Here is a 19,986-nt window from a genome sequence, read left to right as displayed (position 1 = left end):
ACCAGTCAGGGCTCTATGCTTAGCTTGTTCACTAGGAGCACCGGTGCTACTAATTGAAAAAAAATTAGTAGCACAGAACACATTTAAGAGCAATATGAAATGTCTTAAATATCGCAACTTCATTATTAACACTCGTAAACACGTGCACTCTTACGTATAAACACAATGCCATATAGGCCCCAGCACCCCCAGCGACCCCGAAAGGGACAAGCGGTAGAAAATGGATAGATGGATGGATGGGCCATCATAAGGCCTGCTGCAACCCTCAATTAAACACAGAGAACATATCTAAACTGTGCTAACTAGCACTGTCGCTAACACTAGTAGAACTAGGTGCATGGCAGGGTAAAACGTATTCACTTGCTCAATTATGCTTAATAACATTGTAACTATTTTCTGTTGCATCATTAAAATGTAATGTGTACATTATATCAAGTAGATCTACTATTCCAGTGGTTCTCAAATGGGGGTACGCGTACCCCTGGGGGTACATGAAGGCATGCCAAGGGGTACGTGAGATTTTTTTTAAATATTCTAAAAACAATTCCAAAATCCTTTATAAATATAAATAAAAACCTATCTTTTTTTCCAAATAGTTCAAGAAAGACCACTACAAATGAGCAATATTTTGCACCGTTATACAATTTAATACATCAGAAACTGATGACATAGTGCTATATTTTACTTCATCTCTTTTTTTCAACCAAAAAAGTGAGTGACGTCAGACCTGCAGCACACCTGTCCCAAACGTGGCTCAATAACAAGTTCAATGTTTTATTATTATAATCAAATGACAGCAGTCATTTCCATGAGATTATTTTCTAATATAAGTGTTTTGGTCCACTTACAATGACTATAACATATTGTTTTTCATGAGCTGTGTACTAGTATTATATGTCTGGGTGGGGTCCTGCTTTGGAAATAATGTGTACCCCTTTCAGATATCGCATTTAGTTCCCACTAAAACATTCACATGTTGCACAATGAGATGTAAACATGGGATCATGTGTCACTTCTTTGCTTAAACCATTCCATAATATAAGTCCACATACTTAATATGCTAAAGGTTGTAAGTGTACACAAATATTTAAAGTTTAACTTGTTCCTAAGGTTATATTGCTTCTATTTTGCTGTGAAGAATTGTTGTACATTTTTGGGCAACTGGTTGTATAGTTTGCTTTGTAAATAATTTTAGCTCTTTGCAAATGCACTAAATCATTCAATTTTAATATTTGTATTCTATTAATAAGGCAAGGCAAGTTTATTTATAGAGCACAATTTGTACAAAAGGCAATTCAAAGTGCTTTTGAGAAAATTAAAAGAATGCAAAAATAAAAATATAAAATCAGAATTCAAATGAAATCAAAAACACAATCATTATAAAAACAATCATACTTAATTAATTAATGTTAAAATCAATTCAGATAAAAATCAGATAAAATACATTCGGTTGTCTTATGTACAACTAAATAAAAGTGTTTTCAGCCTGGATTTGAACATTGCCAACGTTAAGGCTAGTGTCACATCTTCAGGAAGACTATTCCAAATTTTAGGAGCATAAAACTGAAACACAGTTTCACCGTATTTGATCCTGACTCGAGGCACCAGCAGGAGACCACTGCCTGAAGAAATAAAGGGTTTGAATGTGTGACGATCTGTCACTTCCCTTCCTGCTTTTTTCCCTGAGCGCTGATACCCCTCACTTGCTAATGATCGGCAGCCTGGCCACACCTGGTGTTAATCAGCATGCTGCTATTTATGCCTGCCTTGCCTGTTCCTCAGCGCTTGAGGATTGACTATGTTAAGAACCTCGGTTGTATACATGACTGCTTCTCCTCTGTTAAATATACATAAATCATCTTACCTGCCCTTCATTCTCCTGGTTCCTGCACCTTGGGGGCACAAATACCACAGCCATGCGGGTTCCCAATAGAATGTTCTCTATATCCAACATTATGTATTATTTTTGAAACACTGTTAATGAATGAAGCATACTTTTGTAGTTATTTCCACATATTGGTGCACAATAACTCAGATATGGTACCACTAGCGAGCAATAAAGAATATGGAGTGATTTTTGGTCCAAGACATATTTAGCTTCATTCATTTTTAAAATATTTTTTGCAACCTTATGTTGTGTATTTTTAGATTACATTTCCATGTTGTTTTATTCTCATTGTCATTTTTTTCATCAATATTCTCAGTTAATTTCCAAAAATTTGATTTATTTTACCCCATAAATCTCTACTTCTATTTGTATTTGTGTTTGACTTTCCCTTCTGCTGTTATCGAATAGCATTATTTTAGTTTTACTGAAATTTAAAGATAGCATGTTTTTGTCAAACCATCTCTTTAATTTGTTTATTTCTTCCATTATTATTTGTATTAGCTGTGTGTTTTCGCTATCATTGGCAAATGATACTAACTGTATGTCCTTTGTAACTTTACGAATGTTGTTCATATAAATATTGAACAATGTTGGTCTCAGTATTGATCCCTGGGGTACGCCACAAGATATATTTAGCGCTGTGGATGTATGTTTGTTGCAAATTAGGTGTCTGAACAAAAAAATACCCTGTTTTAAACTGCTGTAGCCACAACAAAATGTTAAACTTGTTTTGAAATATGAATCTCATCAATAAGTGGTGGGATGAAAGATGTTCTGTTGGGCGGACAGTGAGTGCTTGCTTACACAATTTGTATGACAGGTAAGAGTGTTATTTTGCAGGCAATACAATTTTTGAGAAGATGACAGTAGGACTCTGCAACAGATTATAGTACTGTCTCAGATCATGAGCTTAATCGTTTTTTGTGATGCAGCTTAACTCAAAACATTTGTACCTCAAAACAATGTCTCCCGTTGAAATGCATTTAAATCAACTGGTGCTTGCTCCCTCCCCCAAAACAACATAATTTAATCACGTATCATGCCTTTCATAAAGAAAGCTGAACTTTTGGATACGAAATATTGTATAAAAACAATACAATAAAATATACTACTAACAAGTTTTAGTTTAGTTAAAGACCTTTAGTTCTGTTTCAGCACCCCTGGGTTTGGGTTTCTTGGTTGCCATGGGTGCTGATTATGTTCACCTGTCTCTGATTAATGTTCGGGATGCTTACCTGCTCCCGGGCACTAATCAGAGAGCTATTTATTCCTGCTTTTTGTCACACCCAGCTGGCTGTCTTGTTTGCGCTATGCAACACGTTACGTTAATTTCTTGCTTCCTTGTTCCATGCTAAGCTTTTCCTTTAGTTTACCATAGCTCCCTGTGATATTTTTGTATATATACAGTTACGATGCACAGTTTATAAAACACATGTTCAAAACCTGTAATTTATACAGTGAGTATGAAAATACATACATTTTAAAACTATACTATAACTACTACAATAATACACAGGTTAAAATACAATAATAATAATTGGTAAACTAACTATGATATGTATTGTATTTCGTATTAAAATACTAATCCAGTCAATGTTGGCAACACAGAGTACTCAATAACCAATATTTTGCAAGAAAACTAAAAATATTGTAATTTGTTAGACTTTTCAGTTGTGTGGGAAGCTTATTCCAGTGGATAAATGTCCACTGTTTGGATATAATTTTAACATTCCTGGCTGGCGTAAGACTCATTATGTTTCAGTATGGTGCAGAGGAGCAGTGATACGCTCAAATTGCTTTGCCAAGTTGCCAACCCGCTCTGTCATGTTTTTGATGATTTTTTAAATTTTATTTTAATGAATGTCATTTACTTCTCAGCACTGTCTGTCACACTCACTTTCTTCCTTCCCATGCTTGGAAAGTTATCTCTAGCTATAAACTAATGCGAGCGAGTATGTTTTGATGGGGATCTTACAGGGTTGACTGTGACATTTGTTACGCCAACTAATTGCAGGGATGCTTGTAACTCATTTTTTTCTTGCAATTTAAAGCATAACAATTATCTGAGAATTGGCTCTTTTTGAAAAACACTCTAAGATTGGGGAACTCTCCAGTTGAGGTTCCCCTATACCATATTTTTCAGACTATAGGGTGCAATTAAAATCCAACATTGGGCCTTATAACCTGGTGCGCCTAATGTACGTATCAATTCTGGTTGTGCTTACCAAAGCAATTTTATTTGGTACATGGTGTAATAACTGTGACCAGTAGATGGCAGTCACTTATAAAAGATGCATGTGGACTACAGGTTGACGCCCCTTCAATAAATGACGTTTGCAAGTACAGAGCAAGCCCAAAACGTTGATGTTTCATTGAGAGTAAAGAACATTGCACACATAGCTCAAAAATCTGTCAAAATGTTTTAGTACGACTTTGGTAAGCTGTGAAGCCACACCGCTTGATGGATTGTCGGAGCATTACGGCTAGCATAGTCAGACGTACTGTGCTTCATCATACAGGTGTGTGTATAGAGACCCCAAAATGGCACCTAATAGGAGACATATTATCTGCCGTTTTGTTTCGACTTATTTTGCAAAATCAACGTTTCTTACCTCTTGGTTCCTGCTGTTGTGTATTTGGGATTTGCATAAGTCCCAAAAATGTGCACACGTCCGCTATAATAGCCCGGGCCGTAGTCAATAAGCTCCTTCTTTTTCTCTACTCTCTTGTTGTGGGGAATTCATCCTCCGCTGTTGCCATTTCTAATACAAAGCAGAATACAGTTCTAACTTATTTCTGTCAGTAGAATCGCTATGGAAGTGCCAACAACTACAACAAAAGATGACAAAGAGAACCAGGTAAATAAAACCGCTAACAAAAACGGCAGAACCTGAAAAGACGGTCAGAAAGCGGCTTGGAGATGGTCTGTAGATTATAATCTATGCATCATTTTGACCAAAAAAACACCATTACATGTTATGTAGACAACAAAAAAGTGTTTTAAATGTAAAAAAAGCAAAAAACAATCCTAATATGACACCTTTATTGCACCTTATAAAATATGTTTTTAAATTCATAAAAAATGGATGCCCATGATTGTCTTTCACCTGAGAGGTATACCATTTTGAAAGTCACTTGTTCAACATGAATCATTGTCGCCCACATGATGAATTGGGACTTTTGAGTATTTGGAGCATGTGATGTCGCTGGATGGTGAAGTAGTGGAGCAGAACTGATTTTGGCAGATACTCTCAATTAACATGTCATATATTATGTTCAGTTCACCTTGCAAGTTGTACACGTTAATTAGGCTTGCAGCAATAACTGATTGAGCTGTAATTAGCATAATCTGTGATTCCTCGCCAATGTAAGATGGTAAAGCTAATCAGACTTGATCAGGAATTTAATAGGACTGGGATCTAATAAGTCGATATAAGTTCAAGTTGTACAATGCCTAATTAGCTTGTGATGATGCAATAATGGGAAATATCCTTCCCAAGACACAGTTAAGCCACAACAAACATTGTGCATGGCCTTTTCACATCCGTTCAATCCCAGCCCAACATATGAACTGCATATTGCCTCAACTAATGGCAAAAGGCTGTCTGAGTGCAGCGGCTGATGTACACGAGAAGACGTGGGTTCTAGTTTGAGAAGGATACTTTAACACAATCTGTGAGTAATTAAGTAAGTACATTTTATTTATGAAGCGCTTTTCACAGATAAAATCCCAAAGCGCTGTGCAAAACATAGGTGAACTAAATAAATAAATAAATGATAAATGGGTTATACTTGTATAGCGCTTTTCTACCTTCAAGGTACTCAAAGCGCTTTGACAGTATTTCCACATTCACCCATTCACACATACATTCACACACTGATGGCGGGAGCTGCCATGCAAGGCGCTAACCAGCAGCCATCAGGAGCAAGGGGTGAAGTGTCTTGCCCAAGGACACAACGGACGTGACTAGGATGGTAGAAGGTGGGGATTGAACCCCAGTAACCAGCAACCCTCCGATTGCTGGCACGGCCACTCTACCAACCTCGCCAACTAAAACAACAATTAAATCAAAACAGCAGAGGCAACATCACAAAGGATAAAAAGCGGATTTAAAAAGATAGTTAAAAGGTTCATTAACTAAAAGCTTTACTAAAAAGAGAATTCTTCAAATGTTTAAGTGTCAACAAAGTCAAGCTCACAGAGGGACTGGTGCAAGTTATTCTAGAGTCTGGGGGCTACAGCCCGGAATACCAGGTTTCCACAGGTTTTAGAATGGTTTTTTGTAATATTTAAGAGACCCTGGTTTGAAAACTGGAGGCTGCGCCCTGAAGTGCACGGGCACGACAAATGAGCAATGTACCGAGGGGCCCACCATGCAAAGCACGGAAATGTGGAACTAAAATCTTAAACTCTATGCGGAATTCGACTGGAAGCCAATCAAGACCGGATAGAATGGGGGTAAAGTGGGCTGTTCTGGGTGCACCGGTCAAAAGTCTGGCAGTCGCATACTGTACAGTCTGAAGTCTCTTCAGCGTTGACTTGTTGAAAAGAGTGAAAAGAGAATTGGAATAGTCAATACGAGACAAAATTAATGCATGAATGATCATTTCTAGATCTGATTTTGACAACACTTTAGAGATACAGTATCAATCAGGTGATAAAAGCTGTTTTTGGTCAGTTGACGACGACAGTCACCAGAGACACTCGTTAAAATGGTTTCACAATTACTGTATCTAGAGGAGTGAGGGGACTGTAAACAAACTGAAAAGGGACTGAAAATAAACTATTTCCAGATAGTTGCTCAACCCAACAGTGACAACAAAATAATTTGTGGCGTCATGCCGTATTCATCTTGAATGCCACGGGAGGATAATCAAATCTATTAATTCTGTCAGATTTGGCTTTGCATTTTTAACTTCAACTCATCAACAGTGCATTCCTTAACAGGGTGCATAAAAAATGTATTTTCTTTTCTATTTCAATTCTGTTTGTGTCCCCTCACTCACTCACTTCCTGCCTGGATGAGCACAATTGGTTTGAAAGTGAAATGAGACTTCATATCAATGCAAGGAAAAGAATAATACATTGTATTCCTTTGATTTCTCATCCGCAGCCTCTTTTTCAACTTCTTCTCTGTTCAGGGGATCATCGGGTGTTTCTTTTCATGCGTTGTCACATGCTCAGGAATTCAACATTCACTTCAGAGTAGTTTAAATCAAGACGTCATTAAAGTAATTTCACTCATCACAGCTGATTAAGTTTACATTTTCTTTAAAAAGATATGCATTTATTCTTAATAATAATACAGTGATAGCCTGTCAATTAAATACCTGGCCATCTCAAAACGCCACAATTTGAATTTGTTTTTTGTATTATAGTTTTATTTAATTTATCTGACAAGCCTGACATGACATTAAAATGAGAAATAAGGTTTGAAAAATATTTCAATAACATGTACTACAAACAATTACAGTAGTTTTATGAATTAATGTAATAATATTGGTCAGCATTACCTTGGGTAGTTTGTAGATTGTAGACTTTTTCTTGGAAAACAATTGAAACTAGGAAATTGTTGTTTTTGTTGCACATGGACATATTTGAGTGACGGACCAGAGAGGTCAAAGTATACAACAAGAGATATGCATGTCTGTGTACAAAGGTAATGCTCGACCATCCAATTTGTTGTGTCAGGACACAAAACAGAACAAATTGAAACACATCATCTGCAGCTTCTCAATATTTTCATGGATACAAGTCAGTAGTTTGGACACGGGGACTGACAATGTGGTATCAGAGCTGGCTCACAGGGTAGGCTGTTTTTAAAGGTTTGTTTCTCTGATTCGAGAAAGTTAGTGCAAAAGAGAAGAAGTCGCAGCGCAGGATTTTGTCCTGTTTATTCAAAACGTATGTGTGTTTCTTGTGTAAACGAGCAGGAACAGCAACGTGTAACAATATATTAACTCTTTATTGCTCACATAGCACAAACATGTGACAAATACTACTTCAATCGGCATTGGGTTGGGCTCGTAACTGAAACTTAAAGCATACCAAAAAAACAAGAGACAGTTTGTATCTCAAACTACTCATACATTGAGATACTTATAAATTGAGATACCACTGTTACTGTTCTATACACACCTTTTACAGACCTTAACAGTTTTGTATTTTACCCTCCTCCTTAGGTCAGTTTCTGTGGGTGAATGGTTCCTCCTTTGGGGGCCCCTGGGTGCTGAGTCCATGGCTGTGGAGTGGCCCTGTTCCCTGTAGCTTGGACATGGCCTTGTATCTGCACCCCAAGCAAAGTGGGCAATATAACATATGGCTTATTGAGCGGGATAAGCCTCAACTTTCTCTCTTCTCCACTGACACATTGCCTCGTATTACAGGGTAAGTAGCAGTTTTGTTGGCACTTTCCAAAGAATATCCGGAATGTCGAGGTGGCCCTTACACCAGAACTTGGTGTCACGCTCATTCGAAAAAGGAATCAGTGCAATGGCTCTCAATAGTCAGTCAAGACTCAGATACCTACAGTGTCTTTTCAGAAAAGATTCTTCAATTAAACATTTTTGGCATTTGAAGCTGTAACTTCTTGAACCATCAGCGCCCTCTGTAGTAGATGTTTGTGTTTTGCATAGCAAAAATGTGTAACTTTGACAAAAAAAATCGAGCCAAAACAAGTTGAGAGTAAGGACATATACACTCTTTTTTATATATATATATATATTTTGGTTGTGGTGAAGAAGGAGCTGAGCCGGAAGGCAAAGCTCTCAATTTACCGGTCGATCTATGTTCCCATCCTCACCTATGGTCATGAGCTTTGGGTTATGACCGAAAGGACAAGATCACGGGTACAAGCGGCCGAAATGAGTTTCCTCCGCCGGGTGGCGGGGCTCTCCCTTAGAGATAGGGTGAGAAGCTCTGTCATCCGGGGGGAGCTTAAAGTAAAGCCGCTGCTCCTCCACATCGAGAGGAGCCAGATGAGGTGGTTCGGGCATCTGGTCAGGATGCCACCCGAGCGCCTCCCTAAGGAGGTGTTTAGGGCATGTCCGACCGGTAGGAGGCCACGAGGAAGACCCAGGACACGTTGGGAAGACTATGTCTCCCGGCTGGCCTGGGAACGCCTCGGGATCCCCCGGGAGGAGCTGGACGAAGTGGCTGGGGAGAGGGAAGTCTGGGCTTCCCTGCTTAGGCTGCTGCCCCCGCGACCCGACCTCGGATAAGCGGAAGAAGATGGATGGATGGATATATATATATATATATATATATATATATGTATATATATATATATATATATATATATATATATATATATATATATATATATATATACATATACATATATATATACATATACATATATATATACATATACATATATATATACATACAGTATATACATATATATATATATATATATATATATATATATATATATACATACAGTATATACATATATATATATATATATATATATATATGCCTGATGAAGTCGGACATGCACTCTGCTAATTGAACCTGTTTCAGTGTCGCCTGAGTCACTATTGAGTCAAGGCCGATTTCAAGCCACTTAGACACTGAACATTCACCATGACAACACACTCTTCTCTTACATTGTGTTTTTGCTATCAGGAAACCTTCATTGGAAGCTTTCTACTGAAGGGTATTATCGAACACGTGCTGTCTGAAAAAGAAAGTACGCTTAATGGTTTGAAATGTGTCATTTCTTCTGGCAACAGCTGTATGCAAATAACTATTTCCACACTCCTACATAATCTTTCAATATGACAAGTCCTTAATTATCCGAACACAACTAATTGACGCTTTTGACTGGAAAGCGCACTGACGACAAGCGGATTCAAAATGTTCTATCAATTAATCTGCTTTCACTGGGCGTTTGGCGCTTATCTCAGCCGACTGGCGCATAGACTGGGAATTGAGCAGTGCCAGTTGCATGAAAGCCTGCTATGTTTACATGGTTGCGCCCCTGAATTTCTTAAATGGGGGACCTATGATGATTTTTTTTCTTTTCTGACCTATAAATGTTGTTACAATGTTTGATACTCTGGTTAAACAAGGCTCAACTGTCAAATCATAAGATTCATTCACTTTTGGGCGTGAGCATGCACGCAGTTTTGGATGACTCAGACTTTGTTTTTGTGGGCCATCTGTGACGTCACAGTTTGACAGACATACTCATATGGACATTCTCCTATGTGCTCTGGGCCAGCCTTCCGCCAAGACTATTGACTGCACCCTCCCGTGTTATTCCCTCTTGTTTCATGCCGACCCGCTTGCTGTGATGTTTACAAAAGAAAAATATTTCCGTGTTTATTAGTCCACGATATTTTTGTCAACATGGGCCAATAGAAACACTAATGACAAGCATGGCAGTTGTTGGTGTGACCGCGGGATGCAGAGACCGGTATAGCGACCTAACGAAAGTATGATTTGTTAAGATAATCGTGTTACGCGCAAAATAATACTAACATGCGACATGCAATTAGATAAATGCTGGTAAAAGGAACTTTTTCGATGTGGTTCTTTTATTGAACAAAGAGTGTGCAGGTCTACCCAATGTGGTGACCGTGTCTGAACAAAAATAGCAGTGATTTTTGTCTTTAGGATACAGTGTATATATTTCAACAGTGTGAATTTGCAAAGGGTAAATTATTATACTTCTGGAGTGGGTGGGCAGTGGAGCAGTTCATTTGCATCCAAAAGGGCCGTGTACCAAAAAGAACCAGACACATTTAGAAAGTGGGTTAAAAATATGACCGTAGAGCAAATTTTACAGCAAAGCATATCCAATACATATTAGCTAGACCACAAGGAAGTGTTTTAAATGTAAATTAGAATCATCATCATCATTTCATCGGCGGTCACTCGAACGAGTATGACGATGATCCTGGTAGGGGTGTATCCCTTTATGGAGGATGCCTGTGCGTGACTTTGTTTTACGTGGGGAGACTGGTGCACATACAGTCACCACACGATCCTTGACAGAATCGGGTCAGGGTCCAGTGGCATGGAGTCCAAGACGACTGGGGACCCTTTTTTGCTGCAGAACTTCTTCCGCCATCGCAGCCGTTGTGGTAGTTCTTAAATCTACCGTCTTCTGCCTGCTCCGCCGTTGAGGTCTTCACCGTATCCCTAGCTAGGGGGCAGTCAGGTGCTAGGCCTTTGCCAAGGGCCACCTGGGGTAACGGTAGTAAAGGGGTTAACCTCCTAGTGCCCCAAGACCCCATAGAGGAGACTCCACTGCCGGATGCACTTTAACGTCATGCCCAGGATCATCATAGTTGCCCTTTAACACACAGTAGTTGCAACCCAAACATCGGTTTCTCATGAAGGCATTAGAGCGAGTGGAGTGTTGTTTATCTTCTCAATCTCTTCTAACGTCTGTAACAACGAGCATGTACGGATGTCATGTGCGTGTATGTATGTCAATGCAAATACTCCTTCAGGGTGCAGGACAGGGACATGCTTTACAGGTTTTACAGATTAGGTTGTTTTTTTTGTATTCGGAAATTGTCATCCACCCACACCACCTGCTGTTTAGAGACAATCACGGCAACTCTATTTCAAAGGTGGGTGTGGAGGGGTAATATTTACAGAATAAAAAAAGAGGAACAAAACAAAAAGAAGACCTTGAACACATTTAAATGTAATAATTACAAATAAGTATAGTTTGCTTGAATTAAATATTCTGTATGAAGTGAAGTTCCAGGACTGGTGTCACAAACAATATATTGTATTTTAACTCCAAGTTTTCCTGTTTAGAGTAATCCCCCTGTAGTCTTGACGCACCTTCCCAGCATTCTATGCACCCCTCCATGCACTCTTGAAAAGGCCCAGGATCTCCGTTGTCACGACAATCTTGGGTCCCCTTTAAAATCCCCTCGCAAGTAGCCAGGTTGCCTTAGGAGGGAAGTATTGGTCCAGCACGGCGATGTTCTTCTTGCCCAGGATGCTCAAGGCTGTGTGAGCAGAAGCATTGTCATGGTGAAGCAGCCATGAGTTGTGTTGCCCCAAACAACTCCGCATGATCTCATTTTAGATGTGCTGGCAGTGGACCATGCCCCTAAAAAAGCCAATATACAATACATATATAATATAAAATTAAATCAATGTTCCATTGGATAAATAATACTTACGTTACATACAAAAAGTCTAATATGTTATTAACATGTCCAACTCAAAGTGGTCGGATGCAGGAAAACGTTTAAATATTCTAAAAAATAGTGTGGATGCTTGACAGACCTGATTGGTAAAAATATAATTCATGTTAACATCTCACATCAGTTTTCATCATGACTGAATAGCTAAATGATGCATATATATTAAAAACCTCTAAATGAAAGCCACGGCGGATTTGGTTCATTCAAACACTGTCAGCTCTGTCAGTGTTTGTAATGCTCCCTCGTGTCAGTACAGAAAAACAGCTTGTGTGCGCAGTGTGTGTGCGCACATATCTGGCCTCTTGTTGTTTCAGCTTTAATACCGCTGTGCAACAGGCAATTTATACACTTTATTACCACATATGTACAGCATCTGTACATATGTGGTAATAAACATTACCTCTATCTTACCATCTTATTACCCCACAACCACTCCATTACACTTGTACACACAAACGTATGTCGTTATTGTATGCGTTCAGTTGTGTTTAACAATCAAGACGCATCCATGTATAGCTTAAGCAAAGTGTTTTTCAACCTTTTCTGAGCCAAGGCACATTTTTTTCATTGAAAAAATTCTGAGGCACACCACCAGCAGAAAACATTAAAAAATGAAACTCAGCAGCCGATATTGACAGTAAAAAGTCGTTCTCGCAATTGTTGGATATGAATTCAAACCATAAACAACCATGCATCACTATAGCTCTTGTCTCAAAGTAGGTGTACTGTCACGACCTGTCACATCACGCCGTGACTTATTTTGAGTTTTTTGCTGTTTTCCTGTGTTGTGTTTTAGTTCTTGTCTTGCGCTCATATTTTGTTGTTGATTGTCATGTCATGTACGGATGTACTTTGTGGACACCGTCTGATGCTCCACACGCTGTAAGTTTTTGCTGTCGTCCAGCATTCTGTTTTTGTTTACTTTGCACCCAGTTCAGTTTTAGTTTCATTTTGCATAGCCATCCCTATAAGCTTCAATGCCTTTTCTTTGCGGCACTTGCCTTTTGTTTATTTTTGGTTTAAGCATTAGATACTTTTTTACCTGCAGGCTGCCTCCCGCATATTGTAATCACGACAAACCATGTTCCCGACATCTACAAAGCAATTAGCTACCTGATATGCCGAGCTCTAGACAGTACAGACACTCAACAACAGCACATTATTAGCGGATTATAATTACTGGTTTGCATGAATAATTTTAACCCAATTAGCTGAAATTACATATTGTCCCACGGCACACCAAACAATATCTCAAGTTACACAAGTGTACTGTGGTTGAAAAACACTGGCTTAAGCAAACATGTCACCATTAAGCTAAATAAATAATACAGCTGTATAATGGATATAAATGTATTTAATTTTCAAAGTTTTATTTTCAACTCAACGTATGAAAACTAATCGCCAACACAATACTACTGCTAAAAAGAGTCATTTGGAAAATAATAATAAAAAATATTACAAAGAATGACAGCACGGTTAGTATGTGTGCCTCACAATGCGAAGGTCCTGGGTTCGATCCTGGGCTCTGGATCTTTCTGTGTGGAGTTTGCATGTTCTCCCCGTGACTGCGTGGGTTCCCTCCGGGTACTCCGGCTTTCTCCCACCTCCAAAGACATGCACCTGGGGATAAGTTAATTGGCAACACTAAATGGTCCCTAGTGTGTGAATGTGAGTGTGAATGTTGTCTGTCTATCTGTGTTGGCCCTGCGATGAGGTGGCGACTTGTCCAGGGTGTACCCCGCCTTCCGCCTGAATGCATCTGAGATAGGCTCCAGTGACCAGATAAGGGACAAGCGGTAGAAAATGGATGAATGGATTACAAAGAATGTGTCTGAAAAAGAGCGGCAAAAAGCAAAATCTTGCTTAACAAAAAAGCTTTGCAAAATCCAAATAATGTTGATGTTCAATGTACTCATATAGCACAGTGGTCCCCAACCACCGGGCCGCGGACCGGTACCGGGCCGCGGACCGATTGGTACCGGGCCGCACAAGAAATAAAAAACAAAAGAACAAAAAAAAAAACATTAATTTATTTTTTTATTTTTATTAAATCAACATAAAAAACACAATATATACATTATATATCAATATAGATCAATGCAGTCTGCAGGGATACAGTCCGTAAGCACACATGATTGTATTTCTTTATGAAAAAATTACCCCCCCATGTGTTGACCGGTCCGCAGCAACAAAAAGGTTGGGGACCACTGATATAGCAGAATAACTTAATGTCTGTATTTGTGACTGACTATAATATACTTTTTAGTGATAAATTGCTTCTGATAAGATACGGATCACCTGGCAAACCCTTTTTACTTTTTCTCTCAAAGCAGTAGAAAAATAGACTTGTGTATCATTTTATGTAAATTAATGCTAATGATGCATTCACACTAAAAAGAGCTAGATGGATGGGTCACCTTTACGTTCTCTCACATGTTTTCATCTCTAATTTGCTTTTACAGTTCCATCACTTTGTTTAGGCCGTCCTTAAACTCGAGTTTTGTGACCTTCCACACGACGATACAATTGTCAGTGAATCTGGAGGAGATAAGAATACTGCCTTGAACTGCGGTTTTCAGCTTTCTGGTGACTATAGCATTATATGTCAAGGACAGCCAAGGTGCTATACTGTCCAACTGTTTGTGATAAGCTTGTAGACATGTGCCCGTGTGTTCTACAGCTCTGCAGACATTTAATGCAAAACGCTGAAGAGAATGTTCCAAACAGGTTTAAGGTGAAATAGTTGGATGTCACCTTTTCTAACTTTAAGAAATGGGTTGTCTGTGCAACTCGTCAAAGTTCAGGGTTTGAAATATGTATTTTCCAAGTCAAATGACAATTGTTTGTTGTGTCAAATGTAGGGATGTATATATCGTTATGATTTTATCGATACCAATATCAATACTCCTTGTCAAATTCGGTATGCATCGGTACCCACTTCGGAGAAGTGGGCTGGCTCAAGGTGGAGGACAGAGTAAAACAACTTGCACTGTGCCTAGTCTATAAAATCCGCTACACCTCCCTGATACCGAAGAACATGTCAAACTACTTCCTTAATGACCACCATAACCACAACACCAGGGGGAGCTCCACTAACCACGTTAAACCCAGATTCCGATCTAACAAAGGTCTTAACTCATTCTCTTTCTATGCCACATCAATGAGGAATGCACTCCCAACAGGTATAAAAGAAAGGGCATCTCTATCCTCCTTCAAAACCGCAATAAAAGTACACCTCCAGGCAACTTCAACCCTAAACTAACACCCTCCCCGGATTGTTAAGAATCAAATGTAAACAATCAAATGTAGATACTTTTCTTATGACTTCTGATCTCTCTCTCTCTCTCTCTATGTCCACTACTTGCTGTACATATCCTACCAAGTCAGACAGACAACAACCCCCCCCCCCTCCCCCTCTCCACACCCCGGATTGTAAATAATGTAAATATTTCACTGTATATACCCTGATGATTATCTTGTGTGATGACTGTATTATGATGATAGTATATATGATAGTATATATCTGTATCATGAATAATACAATAAGTATATATATATATATATATATATAAATAATAGCAAATAAGTGGACCCCGACTTAAACAAGTTGAACAACTTATTCAGGTGTTACCATTTAGTGGTCAATTGTACGGAGTATGTACTTCACTGTGAAACCTACTAATAAAAGTCTCAATCAATCAATCAAACTCGTATTGGTACTATATGTAATTTGTGTAAAAAAAAAATGGACAAAAATGCATTTTTTATTAGCATTTTTATTGGCACAAGAGCACCGACAACATCGTGATATGACATCTCACAGCAGGGAAGTATTTTATCAACACCTGCTTTTTCAATATAAAACAAATCAAACATGTGTGCAATGCAGGTGTAATGCAGTTGTTTTGTCATTATCTTGTAAAAACCCCACCAATCAATCACTCTGTTTCTATTCATTACAATTACACTCATCCATCCATCTATTTCCTATTACCGTATTTTTCGGACTATAAGTCGCAGTTTTTTTTCATAATTTGGCCGGGCTCCGGTGCGACTTATATGTTTTTTTCCTTCTTTATTATGCATTTTCGGCAGGTGCGACTTATATTCCGGTGCGACTTATACTCTGCAAAATACGGTACTTGTCCCTATAATAACATTTAAAATATTAGTAATAAAATAATGAAGTAAAGTAATGTGAATGTTTGTTGGGAGGATAATCGAAAACCGGTTCTTGTTCAGAACCAGTTCCCGGTGTATCAATTCATTGGAATCGATCAATTTTTCAAACGATTCCCTTATTGAGGCCAGTGGTTAGGAATGACATCATCACGCAACGTGCATAGTGACGACAGAAAGCAAAATGGTGGTGCCCGTGCGAAGCAAACACTATAAAGTTAACTACATATGGGATAAGCGGTAGAAAATGGATGGATGGATGGATATTGCAACCATGGCCGTAACTACCATTGAGGACTCCAAGGTCATGGCCTTGGTATTGTTTTAAGTGACAAAAATAAGTTGGTATGACTGACCTTGTGTAGCACATTGTGTGTGCTGCACTGTACAGCACCTCTACATCACCATGCGGTAGATCATCCTCTCACAATATACAATCTTTGGTCATGCAGAACCCCTGCTACAACTCCAGCAACATAACACGATGAAGTCCACTTTTACTATAAACCTCATCCGATCTGAAATGTGCTGTCAAAAAAACGTTAACATTAAATTGTACTGACGTAACTAAAGTTGCTTACACCTGAATGAAATTGATGTGAAACGCGGTCGGGAAACTACAGTTGTCAAGTCAGCCAGGTTCTGTTTATAGAGATCAAGCCCGCCTGCCCTGAACTTAGCCCTGCATAGGTCTTCGCAATCTGTGGGGCGGGGCGCTTTGTGCAAAGAAGCACATTAAAATGTAAATTATTGGATGACAAGGCGCTTCATATAAAATTTTACCCCACGCACTCATCGTGCTCTGTCACTGACAAGATTAAATTATTATTATTATTATTATTATTATTATTAGCCTTTATTTAACCAGTTAAAATCCCATTGAGATCAAAGATCTCTTTTCCAAGGGAGACCTGGCCAAGAGGGCAGTAGCAAGGTTACATTAAAAACAGTAAACAAATACATAAAACATCACATTTACAACATTAAAACTTGCTCACATGACGCATGTGCATACAGACAAGGTAGACTGCAGTCCTTTCACAGAAGCTTTAAACTCATTCAACGTAACTAGGGTTTGAAGAAAAAACACATTTTCCAAGTGACTTCCGTTAGCTCTTATGGCGCCCGTCAATAACACTCAGTTGATAATCAATACATTGTGGGGTTCGACCCCCGCTCATAGTTGAACATTTAGTAAGGTTTTTAATTTGTGTTTTAATGATTTTAAAATTGTTTAATATGCTAAACTTAAGCTTACTAATAACAAGTGAACTGTTACAAAATCATGCTGATTGTCAATGATAGTAGATAATATATCACGTAATAGTTCTACCTCAATGAAAGCTTTTGTTATTCTGGAAATTCATTGTGTTGCTCAGGGTAATATTATTTATATAGTGCTGGGATACCCATGAGTTCATTTTTTCAAACTTCCTTTCGGACAGTGGCGGGCCGTGCGTTTCCCACCTCGGCCTTTAGTGATGTCCGACTTCAATGAATACCTCTCAAAATACCATAATTTAATGTATGTCACCACATGACCGTTGCTGGAGATACTATACAGAAACACATTTACGCACTACTGTGCATTGAATCACCCCAACAGTGTAGAAAACGGGTTAATTTCCGGCGCATTTAAAAATCAATAAACCCACATCAACAATTAAAACATATCTTATGTGGTACTGACAGCTGAGCTAGCTTCCGGGATTGGTTGACGTCGTTTCACCATATGTAGTTTCTCTTTTAATATCCTTCTTGCAAATATATATCTGCCACCTAATCAACATTTTGTTCTCCTTCTTTGTGGGTTAAAAAAGTGAGTATCGGTGATTTCTCTACTATCCCGGCAGTAACGCAAGCACGGCAAATGACATGCTAGCGTACATGTACTAACTCACCGCCTATCATGTTAGTGCTATTACCTGTTCAATTGAAATGAATGCCTTCTCATAGATGAGCATGACGAGAGACAGATTCCGACTGGCTCCGAGGCGGGCAGTAAGTATTAGCTCCATTTTATGTGTGCCGCCCGGCGCTATAGCGTCTCCTTTCATCGTGGCAATTCACTTTACTAGAAGTGAATACGTTTGTGGTTTAAAGCTTGCACCCATTTGCCACAGTTGATATTCAAGTACCCGGTAGTCGGAGAAAAGTTGCCTGTTTCCCTGCAACCACATGTTCACTCAGTCATTTCCATTATTTAGGTGAAACTCCTAAAATTAGAAATGGTGTAAAAGTCCATTCATGTCAGCAGTTTAACTTAAAATGTTACACCAATATGTGGTATTACACTGATACATGCAAAGGGAAATATGTCAAGCTTGTATTTATTATAATTTGAATGATCATGGCTTACAGTTTTTAATGACCCCACATTATCTGAGATTTTCAATTCCAGGTTTTCATTAATCTTAAACCATAATAAAAATTAATTCAAAAGAAGGCTTGAAATATATTCTGTTGCATGTTATGTATATGATTAGAGATGTCCGATAATATGTATATTCTCACTAATAATAAGTGCACTTTTCTTGGTAGAAAAAAAACAAATTACCTTTTTGCTCAATATGTTGATAAATATTCTTAAATTAAGTGAATGCTAGTGCCATTATCTTGACATAATGATATGCGCTCGGCATTACATTTCTTGAAATCAGCAAACTTATACTATAAACAAATGTATTGTTCTTAATGGAAAGGCAACAAGGCAACCGCTTGTTACTCTCGGGGTCTCCTAGCCGCTCAGGCAAACCATATGGTCTAAAAATGCATTTTTCCATCGATAACATGACATCATCGCGCCAAGTGCATGCTCTTTTAGTCAATTAGTGCGCATATATACAGCCCGGCACCCAGCCAAAAAGTTTTTAATTGTAATTTTGAAGAATTCATCTGAATGTGCATGAACTATTTCTGTTCAAAATTGTTAGAAATGTCACATGTTAAATGTTTAAATATTAACTGTCAGTTTACTGTACTTTGCCAACTGTACTGCATTATGAGTACGTATTTTCGATTGTTTCATTGAAAATAAAACCGCAAAGTCCATCCGTTTTAACTATGACACAAAATTGTGTCAAAGTCATGATTTTTTTTTTCATGCTTGAAATAAGAAATTATTACTTTAAAAAATATTTGAGATATTTAATCTTACTTAGATTTTGCAGTGTGCATTTCACTTTCTAAGCAAAATTCAAGGTATAATATTACAATTTGCATTATTGTTCTTATGATGAAAATGAATAAAAAATATTGAATAATGCGAGTGACTCTCACTGGCTTATATGTTGATTGTGAAGTATGACGTTGATGTTGTTGACTTCAGAAAGTGGAATAAACAGTCACACACAGCTGTGATCTTCACGGCTCAGTTGAGGGATGCGCACATCATACATTTTGTGTTAAATCCATACAGTTTTTCCTCTATACTTGTAAATTAGGCAATACCCCGGCTTCCCATGTAAACTGGTGTGTAAGTGTGTGACAAAATATATGGTAATTGTCAAACATAAAATAAATTACCCTACTGATGAGCTTGCGTTTATAAATTGTGTTGAATGTTAAGCACCCCTTTACTATTTTTTCTGCCTGATTGTGGCGCAACAAAATATTATTGGGGTATGTCAATTGATTTGTTGTCATCCCTGTACTGTAAGTCTCAGAGAAAATCATTGCAGCCTCACAAAGGCGTTTCGAGCCTGTCCACAGATGAATTATTTCTTGTGCGCCTCATCCTG

General features: G+C 38.4%; 1 protein-coding gene across 3 annotated transcripts in view; it reads left to right on the top strand.

The window, feature by feature from the left end:
* alk (ALK receptor tyrosine kinase) overlaps window positions 1-19,986 on the top strand; it is a 946,171-nt gene that overhangs the window by 471,064 nt on the left and 455,121 nt on the right. For all 3 annotated transcript variants that reach the window (XM_061968449.1, XM_061968451.1, XM_061968450.1), the window contains one exon: window positions 8,072-8,276. In XM_061968449.1, coding sequence (XP_061824433.1) covers window positions 8,072-8,276 — 205 coding nt within the window. The remainder of the gene's footprint in view (window positions 1-8,071; window positions 8,277-19,986) is intronic.

Source organism: Nerophis lumbriciformis, linkage group LG08, assembly GCF_033978685.3.
Source record: "Nerophis lumbriciformis linkage group LG08, RoL_Nlum_v2.1, whole genome shotgun sequence".
Taxonomy (NCBI): Eukaryota; Metazoa; Chordata; class Actinopteri; order Syngnathiformes; family Syngnathidae; genus Nerophis; species Nerophis lumbriciformis.
This window is presented reverse-complemented; position numbering and strand designations above follow the sequence as displayed.